The sequence below is a fragment of the Adiantum capillus-veneris genome, chromosome 16 (assembly GCF_014529385.1).
Source record: "Adiantum capillus-veneris isolate H3 chromosome 16, ASM1452938v2, whole genome shotgun sequence".
NCBI classification, from domain to species: Eukaryota; Viridiplantae; Streptophyta; class Polypodiopsida; order Polypodiales; family Pteridaceae; genus Adiantum; species Adiantum capillus-veneris.
In genome coordinates, this window is record NC_140946.1 from 155214391 (window position 1) to 155226399 (window position 12009).

Genomic DNA, 12009 nt, shown 5'->3' on the forward strand with positions numbered 1-12009 from the left:
TGCGAGGAAGCAGAGGGAAATGTCGCAAAACCTTTTGTGGAATTTTTGTCCCGTGGAGATCTACTCGATATCTTTCGGAATCACATTTCGGACACTTCTCCATGTCTATGTATTCCCCTCTGAAAAGAATGCAGTCATTAGGACAAGCGTGGATAGAATTGTAATCCATCCCCAAGTTTCGCAAAATCTTTCTTGCTTCATCTCGGGAATCTGGCATCACATTGTCAGCTGGTAGTATGTGCTCTTTCAGCAATCTACACAACATAAAAATATGATACAGTCGTGTAAAAATCTATCAGATCATTATACATTTAGAGTTTTATTAAAGTAATCTAATTGTAATAGATCACCTGAAAAGCGCTGTGACGCTAGTATCAGATCATTATACATTTAGAGTTTTATTAAAGTAAACTAATTGTAATAGATCACCTGAAAAGCGCTGTGACGCTAGTGTCACTCCATCCAAACTTTGCCTGCATGTTGAGAAGAACCAGGAGTGCTTGCAATCTAGACATACGTGCTCCATTATACAATGGCGTATCGGCTTCACTTTTCATATCATCATAGATAAGCCTTTCTGAATCCATGATCGTCTCGATCATTTCATCAATCTCGGGCTCAAACATTGCCTCGTTGGGAATGTGCTCTGCATGATCATCCCCCGAGCTGTCAGAGGCTACATCTTGTGGCCTCACATATGCTGCTTGACCAAAGCGCCTGCGAACACGTCTATTGGGTTGCAAGATTGCTGCTTGTTGGCCAGCGTCAGAGTCCGACGAGTTATAATTGGCAACAACTCGATCTATAATAGATGGATCGAACTCGCCAAATTCGCGAACGTGCTGCAAAGAAACACGTCTTGTCCGTCGCACAGCATGCTTGCATTGATTACAAGGACATAAGACCCTCGTTGAGAGATAGGTGTTTCGGTTGGACGGTCCCACATCCTCGTCGCTACTCATAATGAGGATAAAAAACTTATAACCTGGACAACAAATTTAATATTCTATTGGCATTCTTCGTCTTATCTCTCTCTCTCTCTCTCTCTCTCTCTCTCTCTCTCTCTCTCTCTCTCTCTCTCTCTCTCTCTCTCTTTACCTCACATTCTCTAGTCATGTCCAATCCCCGCACACCTCGGTCTAGAGGTGCACGGAGATCAGAACCACCGGGTTATAATCTCGTCTTTATTGGTCAATACCTATATTTGTGGGTACAAGAAATCTACACACCCACGTCTACATGATACTGCATGTAGTGGACAAAACCCCTTTGCCTCTTCTCTAGCTGTAGCACTTCACAGCATCTTAACATCTTTTCACAGTAGATCTTTTCACTGTTCGTCTAACTCTAAACCCTAAACCGTAAGTAATTCTTGCGTGGACTCGATCTAACGTAAATAAGCGTAAATCTAACTAAAAATAAAGCTAAATCTAATTTAACGTAAGTCTAATGACTAGAGGTTGTCTAGATGGTCATTGTGTCGGGGATGTAGTGACTCTTGCCGCCCTGAAGATCCACCTTCTTCCCTATATTCTGAAGACATTTCACCAGTACTTTTGGATCGACGGAGCCCACCATGAGTGAAGGCAGCAATACCCTATATTCCATTGAGGGCTTTCTTCACCCGCTTCATGCAGGCATCGCAGTCTATGGAGACCTAAATCTAATCTAATATAACGTAAATCTAAATCTAGCGTAAATAAACGTAAATCTAGTTAAAAATAAACCTAAATCTAATTTAATGTAAGTCTACATATAACCTAATCTTTAACGTCTTTTAAGATAGTTTCCTACGACGTTATAACTCTCTTCTTCTTGTGTGTGTACGCGTGTCTGGATGTGTGTGCCAATAAAAAGAGATAAATGGTATAACCTTTCTATCACCCATGCCAAGTATGATAGATTGATTATGCCATTTCCCTCTTGAATAATAGGTCTTGACTTCAACTCCTCGTCGGCTAGATCTTTAGGTCTTTTAATTTTAATTAGTTTCCTACGACGTTAAATTAGTTTCTCTCTCTTTCTCTCTCAATGTGTGTGCGTTTTTTTGGATCGTATGCATGTTTTCTCTCTCTTTTCCTCTCTCAATGTGTGCGTTTTTTGTTTATGCATGTTCTCTCTCTCTTTTCCTCTCTCAATGCGTGCGTTTTTTGTTTATGCATGCTCTCTCTCTCTTTTTCTCTCTCAATGTGTGTGTGCATTCTTTGTTTATGTATGTGTGTGTGCGTTTTTGTTTTTGTTTGTACTCTCTCTCTCTCTCTCTCTCTCTCTCTCTCAAAAACACTATGTGTGTGTGTGTATGTGTGTGTGTGAGAGAGAGAGAGAGAGGGAGAGAGAAAGAGGGGAAGGGAACATGAGAATGAGGAGAGGGAAGGAGCATACCTGGCTCTCCTTCCTCTCCTCGTGTGTGTGTGTGTGTGTGTGTGTGTGTGTGGAGAAGAAAAAGAGAGAGAGAGAGAGAGAGAGAGAGAGAGAGAGAGAGAGTGAGGGAGAGCGTTACCTGCTCCTTGCTTGAGGGCGCCGAAAAACTCAGATCTGAGATCTGAGTTTTTGGGCGCGCTCGGTTATTTTTTTAGCCCAGCTGGCATCGCTATGAGCGTCGCATATTTACAAAGAAATTTGCGACGCTCATAGCGACGCCGGGATTTTTTTTTTGAGCGTCGTTGTGTGAGCGTCGCTAATATGAATAGCCTCTTGTAGTGATTTTTGCCCTTATCACCAGAATTTCCAGATGAATTGCTGCCAACAGAAGCATTAGGAGCAAAATTTTTGCCACTCGCAGCAGAACCATAAGAAGTGGCTGCATTGCTGTTACCACCCTTTCTTTGAGAAGCAATAAAAGCCTGTTCAACTGCACGCTGCCTAGTCCTGTTTTTTCTGGAAAGTGACTCTTGCAACAGCAATGTGCATAATGCATCAAACTTGACAACTTCTGGATTTCCTTGGGTCATAAGTCTCCAAGTACTAGCAAAAGTCTGGTAGGAATTTGGTAAGGCATCAAGAATAGTCTACACAAGGGAACTGTCTGAAATAACTTCACCTACAGAAATAAGTTGCTCATTGATATCCTTGACACTAGCAAGGAAAGTATCCATATCATCTTCCTCATGCATAATCTTCGACTCCAGCTCTTTACGCAGCAAAGCAATTTTAGCCTCATTGTGGCTTGCATAAAGACCTGCTAGAATATCCCAAGCCTGTTTTGCAGATTTTGTTGAACGGATGTGAGGAACAATGGTGCGCTTCACAGACAACGCAATCAATGCATGAGCCTGCGCATCCTTAACATCCCAACGAGCTTGTTCTGCCGTAGGCAAAACAACTCTAACAGGTGCAATCCTTGCAGCAAGACCTGGAACATCCTCAACATCGCCTACATCCTCAGAACCAGGACGTACATCAATGCCCTGCACAATGTTCCAGACACCCTTTGACACAAGAACATGTTGCATCATATAAGCCCACATAGGGTAGTTGTCCCCATCCAACCTTTTGCTCAGCAGCAAACATCTTGAACACATCTGTGTTGTTGTTATCAGCCATGGTAAATGCTACACCTGATGTGAAAACTGCCCGAAAATAGGAGAAACGGATCGGGAACAACCTGAGCTATATAGCACAAACCATAGAAGACTATAAGGCACCCGTTATGCAGAAAACGGCACTGACAAAAATTCTGCACAAAATGACGAAATAGCCTGTGCAGTACTGCCTGTAGTGGAAACGGAGGCCGAAATGAGCCCAAATCAAAATTCTGAGCAGACCAAGCTCTACGAGCTTACCCAAAATTTTTGTCAACCTGCGAACGCTTGCCAAAGCTCACTGAAATCGAAGAAAGTGAGCAGGCGTGTGCTGGAGCAGTTGGTGACTAAGCCCGGGAGGACGTGACCTGCTCTGATACCAATTGTTGGAATTAGGGCTGCAGAGAAACACACACAGCTTGGAGAAGACGAAGGAAGCTCAAGGCACACAATAGAGAGTGTATTACTTAGTGTGCAATGGAAAGATAGATAGCCCTAGAGTGATGGGCGTATATACAATGAAAGGGGGAAAAAACCTCCTAAAGAGGGAAAAAATGCCCCGGCGGTTCTAGTGTGTTCACACACATCACTATCACATGTATATGGTAACACCAATAGGCATTTGTATTATAGTTTCTCCCATCAAGAAAGACTTGTTACAATATAATCTTTGTGTTCCTTGTGACCTAGGTGATGCAATGAAGATGAAAAGCTTCATGCATCACAAGTATAACATAACTTTGTGGAAAGCATTAATTACCCCAAGCCTCAGTCGTCCCAAGACCTCAAACACCTTCAAAGGTGGAGAGAGCTAGCAGGGAATGAGGGTAGGGAAGAGGAAGAAGAAACATTTCATAGGAGAAAGAACTAGTTCCTCACTTATCATCACTCTTCTTGCTAGCATACATAATAGCATAGTAATGAAGATGGAGAAGATGGAAAGATTAAGCATTGAAGCATGGCTCTTGGTTGGATTTGCATTCCATAGCCAAGAGTGTTGGTGTAGGCTCTCAACCTCTCTACTTTCTTGGAGAAGGAGAGGGAGCTCTTGCACTTTGCACCTCACACAATGAGTGTGTGTATGTGTGTGTATGTGTGTGTGTGTGTGTGTGTGTTTGGGGGGGGGGGGGGGGGGGGGGGGAAAGAGTATACCCCTCAAGCATGCCCCCTACTTGCTTTGGTCGACCCCTCCTTGTAGCTCATGCTTGAAGCTCATTGGACCCCTTAGGCCTAGCCAATCACAAGCAAGAGTCACACCAAGCAGGCATACTAATGTTGGGACAAGTGTCCCTCTTTCCCCTTTGAGAGAGAGGACTTGATAAATACTAAAACAATTTATTAAATTAACTAATTTATCATTGGACCCCTTGGGAGGCCAACCAATAGGCTTTAGGCACGTCATGAGGACAACATGAGGAGGAACTTGACAAGTGTCCCTTTTTCTTTCTTTGTACTAGGCATGCCTTGTGTGAGTGTGTTCTCTCTCATCCCCCCTCTTGTAGGGCTCACCCCTCCTTGTAGGGACTGAGGTTGATTTTGCACATCTCCTTACCCTCAAGCGCCTTAGTCAGCAAGCTCATTTGGGCCCCTTTACCATTGGCCCCGTGTTGAGATAGATCTATATGCACATGTTTATATCCTAACCCTTGTTCCAGTATATTTTCCCACATGGAAAGGGTTGTGGAGTACATGATAAAGATGCGTCAAAACCACTCAAAAGACGCATAAAAGCAAGATCTTGAGCACAAGATGGATGCAAGACATAAAGAAGTGATTTGGGAGATGGGATGTGTTACACTTGCTACATGATGTCTCAATTGACTCCCAAGTGAATGAAGCTTTTCTACAACACCAATGTATTACGGCTTGGGAGAAATTTGACGGGTCACGCTTCATACATTACACCACCCATATTTTCCCCAACTACAAAATCATGTTCTTCGCCAAAAGACAAAACCGTACTCACCCTTATATGCTTGAGCCTACCCTCTTATTAGTGATACATACTATTGCAGTCGTTCGACTTAGCTCCCACTGCCTTCGATGCAAGACAAGGCGTTGGGATAATGGAGAAGAGTCAAATCAATTGTGCACATTATGCTCGATCACTGCAAGTTCGAGAGTCTTGAGTACCACACACTACTAGAGTGCTCAGCTTTTGGTCACATCAAAACTTGCTTTCCTCACATTTTTAGCCATGACTTAGATCTACATACTTTCCTCTCCCAGCCACAGTGTGGGCTCTCCATTATGCTCACTACAAGTTTGAGAGTGTGAGTACTACACACTACTCTCTACTGGCTCTACTACTCTCTACTCTCTACTGGCTCTACTCTTTTTGTTTTTCATTAGATAGAATCTCCACAAGATCCCTTAGGATCTCCAATTAGCATGTCCATGCACGTCACCATCTAAAACCAACCTTAATGAGTAACATTTGAACTCATCACGTAGATACTATGAAACTCAAGCTAAACCACCCCCCCCCCCCCCCCCCCCCCCCCCCCCCCCCCCCCCCCCAAACTAATTAATTAATGCCTTTGTGAAAAAGTTGTTTCGGGGACCTACTAGAGTGCTCAACTTTCTGTCACATTCAAACTTACTTCCCTCACAATTTTAGCCATGACTTAGACCTACACACTTTCCTCTCCCAGCCATAATGTGGGCTCTCCATTGTGACTCTCATCACCACAATTTTGGAGCCTCGAGAGTCACTCATCAGCCCTACACATACTTATACATCACATGTAAGTTTGGTCCCATAGATCATATTTGACCTTGGAGGACTACTATAAAATCTCTCAATCTCTCTCTCTCTCTCTCTCTCTCTCTCTCTCTCTCTCTCTCTCTCATCTGGGCTGTCTCTTCACCTCTTGGCCATCACATCCTTTCGACTCACAATCCCGATTGCTCCTCGAGGTGGGTCACCATATAGAGATATTATATAGACGTGCGTTCAAGAGACATTTATAAAACCCCCTATTCTACATTTTTTGATGTATATAGAGATCCCTTATGTACCACGCTTTTCAATATAAAATTTTTTCACTTTTTCAATTTAAAACACCCTTATGTATGTATATTTTCTATCCCCTTCTGTTGAACTCATGTGCTATTGTACATATTTCTGAATGAATCCCTCGAGGGTTGCTCACCTCCTCACTCTTCGCCTGCTGATGCAGCCACATGGCAATCCCTGAAAAGCGTAATATGATAGAATAGATTTTAGTGGCGATAAAAAAAGTGACATTTAAACAACGCCACCATAGCCAAAAAGTTTACCTTGATGAGAGAACTAGTCTTGCTTGGTTGGCCTTGCCATAAAAATTTGTTGATTTTAATCTATAGTCTCTCTCTCTCTCTCTCTCTCTCTCTCTCTCTCTCTCTCACACACAGTGAAAGATAGTGCCAACTTATGTGTCTATACACCTTGTTTATGTAGCGCAACAAGCACCGTCATACGATGTTGTGTGCATGTTGATGGTGGAGATTGAGCAAAGTGGAGAATTATGTTGATGGTTGGGTGGAGAACTCTCCAGGCTCATTTGAAAAAAAGGGGTTTTAGACTAGGCCAACCAAGTAAAAATGTTTTCTTGCCACTCGCTTCAACCTCACTTTGAAGTTTGGGGTCAAACTCCTATCGCCGCCCAGGCGAAAGCAGAAGAGTAGGGCGCACGCAAGGTGAGCCACAGCAATCTATAAAACCTCCGACTCGTCTGTAACAGACATCTCTCGATCTCTCTGACACCCACACTGCCCCCCTCTCTCTCTCTCTCTCTCTCTCTCACACACACACACACACACACGCAAGCATTGAACCAACGTTTTCTGATGACGTCGGCTGCTGGTGTAGCTGCCCGCCGTCTTCTCCCTCAGGCATACCGCCATCGACCCACCGTTTATGCATCGCGAAACATACATGCCGGCGTTACTCCCTTTCAGCATATGGATCGCGCGGGCTTGCTTGCGATGATCATGGTAAGAGGAGCTCCTCATGAGGCTCTGATGAGAGCGAAAGGCATGTACGGAGAGCAGAATTTCTACTGCACCGCAGCTGCTTCTGTAGCTTCTAAAGGGATGGGCAGTAGCCCTTGCTCGACAGATGGTCAGCTTGGTTCTGTGGATGGGACTCCCACCACATCGCCTGGTGACATGGTGAAGGAAGCGCTTCAAGATGCCAAGAAGTCGAGTGACCTTACCCTTTCTAACTACTGGGGCATCACCCCCAAATCTGTAGTTCGCGAGGATGGTTCTGCGTGGCCATGGAGAAGCTTTCTGGTAATTCTGTTTTCCCTCAGGCTCTTTCTCTCTCTGCGTCTCTTTCTCTAGCTCTCTTTGAAGTTGGTTGAAACCTTGTTTTATGCAGCCTTGGGAGGCGTATACATCAGATACTACGATTGATCTCAAGCGGCATCATGTACCTGACACTTCCATCGACAAAATGGCCTATTGGACAGTAAAGTCTCTACGAGTGCCCACAGATATATTTTTCCGGGTAAGAAACATATTCTCGCTGGATGTTTCCCATTCATGGTTGGAATCGCTGCTTTGTGTGGATGGATGTTGGGAAACATTATGGTATCAAAGGTGCTGATTCTTTGAATTTTGTGCATAATCGCCTCCAATACCATGCAGCCTGCATCTTTTGATGCAAGATTCATGTGGTCCCCGGTGCAGAAGGAACTTCTGTAGGTCTCTGCACACGAGGACGCGAAATTGGTTCTGAAAACCTGCAAATGTCTGCAGATGTTAATTCCACCCTGCACACCAGGAAGGTTAAATGCAAGGTTATTGCTAAAATTGCAACTATACCGACCTGGTTTGCAGAGCAAATGAAATTTGTCGAGAGGTATAATTGTATTTGTTTGATAGTTTTTACTTTTTTGTGCTTGAGGGAGCCTGTACTCATAGCAGGGTTTAAGGATTAGGGTTTAGGGTGGACCCATCCTACGTTTGTTTCCTTTTGGAAAGTTAAAACATGCATTCCTTGGGTTTGGGTTTAGATTGTGTGTTGTTATCAGGTCTGTTTTTTTTGCTTTTGGTGGATATTTAACCTAGAGCATGAGAAACTTACTCAGCTGAAATGCTCAGAAAAGGTATGGTTGTCGTGCGATGATGCTTGAGACTGTGGCGGCAGTGCCTGGTATGGTGGGTGGATTGCTGTTGCACTTACGATCCCTTCGAAGGTTTGAACACAGTGGAGGCTGGATTAGAGCTCTTCTTGAGGAGGCTGAGAACGAGCGCATGCATCTCATGACATTTATGGAGGTAGCCAAACCGCGATGGTATGAGCGTGCTCTGGTTGTCACTGTGCAAGGAATCTTCTTCAATGCCTATTTCCTCTTGTATTTGGCTTCGCCTCGCCTTGCACATCGTATAACAGGATATCTTGAAGAAGAGGCAATCTACTCTTACACACAGTATCTGCATGAGATTGATGGTGGAAGGATACCTAATGTGCCAGCTCCTGCAATTGCCAGAGATTATTGGAGGCTGCCCAAGGATGCAACCATACGGGATGTGGTGGAAGTTGTTAGAGCTGATGAGGCGCATCACCGGGATGTAAATCATTTTGCTGCGGTGAGTACTTATTGTCTGAAGTTCAATGTCATGTTATGAGGGTTCCATACTTGCAATGGTGTTTGTTAATGTGATTTTGTTAGCCAACCGCTATCGGCAGTAGTTGGCGTATACTGATTGATTCATTTTTTTTTTGGGCTTGATGCAGGATATTTATGAAGAGGGAAAGGCACTCAAGGAGGCCCCAGCACCACTTGGCTACCACTAAAACAATAGCAATTTGTTGAAACTTGGCAAGGATTCATGATACTAGATTATACAGAGCAATAATCTATGTATATCCACTGATTTCCTATAGACTTTAGAGGTTTCTCTTTTCTTTCTAACACATTTTTGCCATGTAAGATTGTGGGGTATGTTTTAAGTGGTCTTTGTTATGACGCTGGTGAAAGGGGGGAAAGGGTGGAACTTATTTTACAATTTTTGTGAGCCTGAGAAGGCACGTCTCTGATGTGAACTTCTGATTTGGGGGGGGGGGGGGGGGGGGGGGTATTGTTCTTACAATGGCTTGAGAATTGTCGACTGGAAATGATGGTGTAATAAGTTTCTGGAAAATGTTGTGCAGTATGACATATTTGGAACACATAATCATAAGAGTGAGGAAGGCTCATAAGCTTTTGAAAGATGTCGCAGAGTGGAGCGACATACTTGGAACACATAATCATAAGAGTTGAGTAGGAAGGCTCAGAAGAATTTATGGAACTCCACATGATACAGGCTATTTTGCTTTCCGATTAAAATGTGTTGCAACATGCCATATGTGTCAAAGTCGACGATGCGGAAGCGTAGAGACTAAGGGGAGTGAGCACGAGAGAGTCTCCTGAACTAATCAACCTTGGCAATGAGTAATTGAATGTGTATACAATGGAGGCAAGGGGTTGCTTATAGCAATCCCAGTAAATTGCCTTACCCAAGACTTTGACAAATAAGTAAAATAAATACCTAAAAGCCAAACTAAATAATGGGATCACATTGGGCAGTTCACTTGAGCTGCCAAAACTTTAACACTCTGTAGCTCATAGCGTACATCAACAATGTGACAAGGTCGATGAAGAATCCACCATGGACAGCCGAATAGAAGGCCTTGGAGTATTGACTATCGACTATATGTTGCTCTCCTCAACTTTATACTGAAAGTAATGCCATCTTGAGCATTGGTTGCTTTTGTAGAAACTTTAAATTGTAGACCATACCACGTCTAATAATCCCCATTTGTGGATTGTAGACCATACGACGTCCACTAGTCCCCATTTTGAACTATGAACACATCACGTCCAAAATATAACCCTCCAAGATAATGAATTGTTGGAACACATCTTGTCCAGGATTCGACCGCGCCCATCCATAGTGTTCTAGACGGTTGATTGGTTCCTTGCCAGATACATGTGCATTGAACGCCGGCGAGCATTGCTTGCCTCTCTGCCACTCACAAGCCTCTTTCTCTAGCTGAAGCTAGTGGTGACATCGATCTTTATGTGACTAGAAGGCGGGAGTTCGTGCCAGTGAAGTCACCACCACACCAGCAACCTCCTTGCTATCCTTCCTTGAGTCACTATCACTCCTTTCCTCCTATTGCTGGCTTTTACCTTTGTCCTTTGTAAAATCTCTACCTTTGCCTTTGGACTTGCAATCCTTGGCCAAATGACCACGCTTTCCATATTTGTAACGGTACTTCGACTTCTTTTTGGAATCCGAAGCAGCAAGTGCTTCACCATGTGCTTCCATTGTCTTGAAAATTTGAAATTTGCCTTAAGTTACCAACACGGTTGCTTTTCCTTCGTGACTTGTAGCCAAAGTGTCCTAGCCACCGTTTCATACTCTTGAGGCAACTTTGTGAGAACCAAAGCAGCTAACTGGTTACTCGTCAGTGTACTCTTCATAGTCGATAGTTGATCATAAATAATTGTAGTCTTCATAAGAAATGATTGCGTGAAACGTTCTCGTGGAAAGTGGATAGCAAATAACTGTGAAGGGTGATTGCTCGCACCGCAGAATCCTAGTCAAACAATCCTACGAGCTTGAACCACAAAATCCCAGTCAAACAAATCTACGAGCTTGAACCGTATCTCATTGGCAGTCTTCGAGGTCTAAATAGCTGGAGATAGGTCCTTTGTAAGAGATTCCACAATGGCCGACATTGCCTTCGCATTAGCCGCATCGCAATCGACACACTCTCGATTTGAGATATTCATCTTGAAGGGGGGTGTACCTGTTGTGGGAATCTCGTGTGGGACGAGGCTTTGAGCCGTCGACAACATCTCATAAGCCTTTCCGTGAGAACCAGTCACATAATCAAATTCCATTGAACGTAGTTATTCCCGTTCAATTTGTCGTTCGAGCTTGAGCAAGGGTGGGCCATGGTAAAGCTGCGAGATCTGGAACTTCGGGAACCTTCTCGCACTCTAAAATGTAGCCACACGAACTAAGCCGCTAAAAATCCAAGTTGTTGCCAATCCACTCCTTTGCAATCCAATTTTTCGCCCCTTTGTTCTCCCTAGCCACACCAAGTGTCACATGTACACTCTGCTTACCAAGCGCCTCGCTTCCAATTCTGATCCTTGAAGGATGTCTTCCACAACCCACAGCCCACATTGTTTTAAAACGTTGGGCTCATTGCTAAAAGGGGGACTCTGTCGAAGTGCGTTTCAAAACGCATGACACAAGGGGGTGGGGTCGTCAAACAGGAGGGTTGTGGTCGTCGCCAAGCTAGCCCACTAGCCTAGCTTTTCAAAATGTTAGCCACAATGCCTTCAGAACCGACGGGTAGGGGAGGGAGCAAGGCACGGCGTTTCAAGACGCCGTCTTGGGATTTTGCTTGGGCTGTCGACAACTTTTAGAAACGGAGCAGAGTGGGGGAGACCGACGCCAGCAAGGGCAGTAACGCCCAACGTTTAGAACACTATGAACG

At 44.1% G+C, this 12009-nt stretch overlaps 1 protein-coding gene across 1 annotated transcript; it reads left to right on the top strand.

Annotated features, from left to right (window-relative positions):
• The first annotated feature begins 7226 nt into the window (after positions 1–7226).
• LOC147440104 (ubiquinol oxidase 2, mitochondrial-like) lies at positions 7227–9427 on the top strand. Its single transcript, XM_086483866.1, has 4 exons — positions 7227–7799; positions 7888–8016; positions 8613–9101; positions 9250–9427. The coding sequence occupies exons 1-4, from the start codon at positions 7353–7355 to the stop codon at positions 9307–9309; spliced, it is 1125 nt and encodes a 374-aa protein (XP_086339992.1). The 5' UTR covers positions 7227–7352; the 3' UTR covers positions 9310–9427.
• Positions 9428–12009: the final 2582 nt, after the last annotated feature.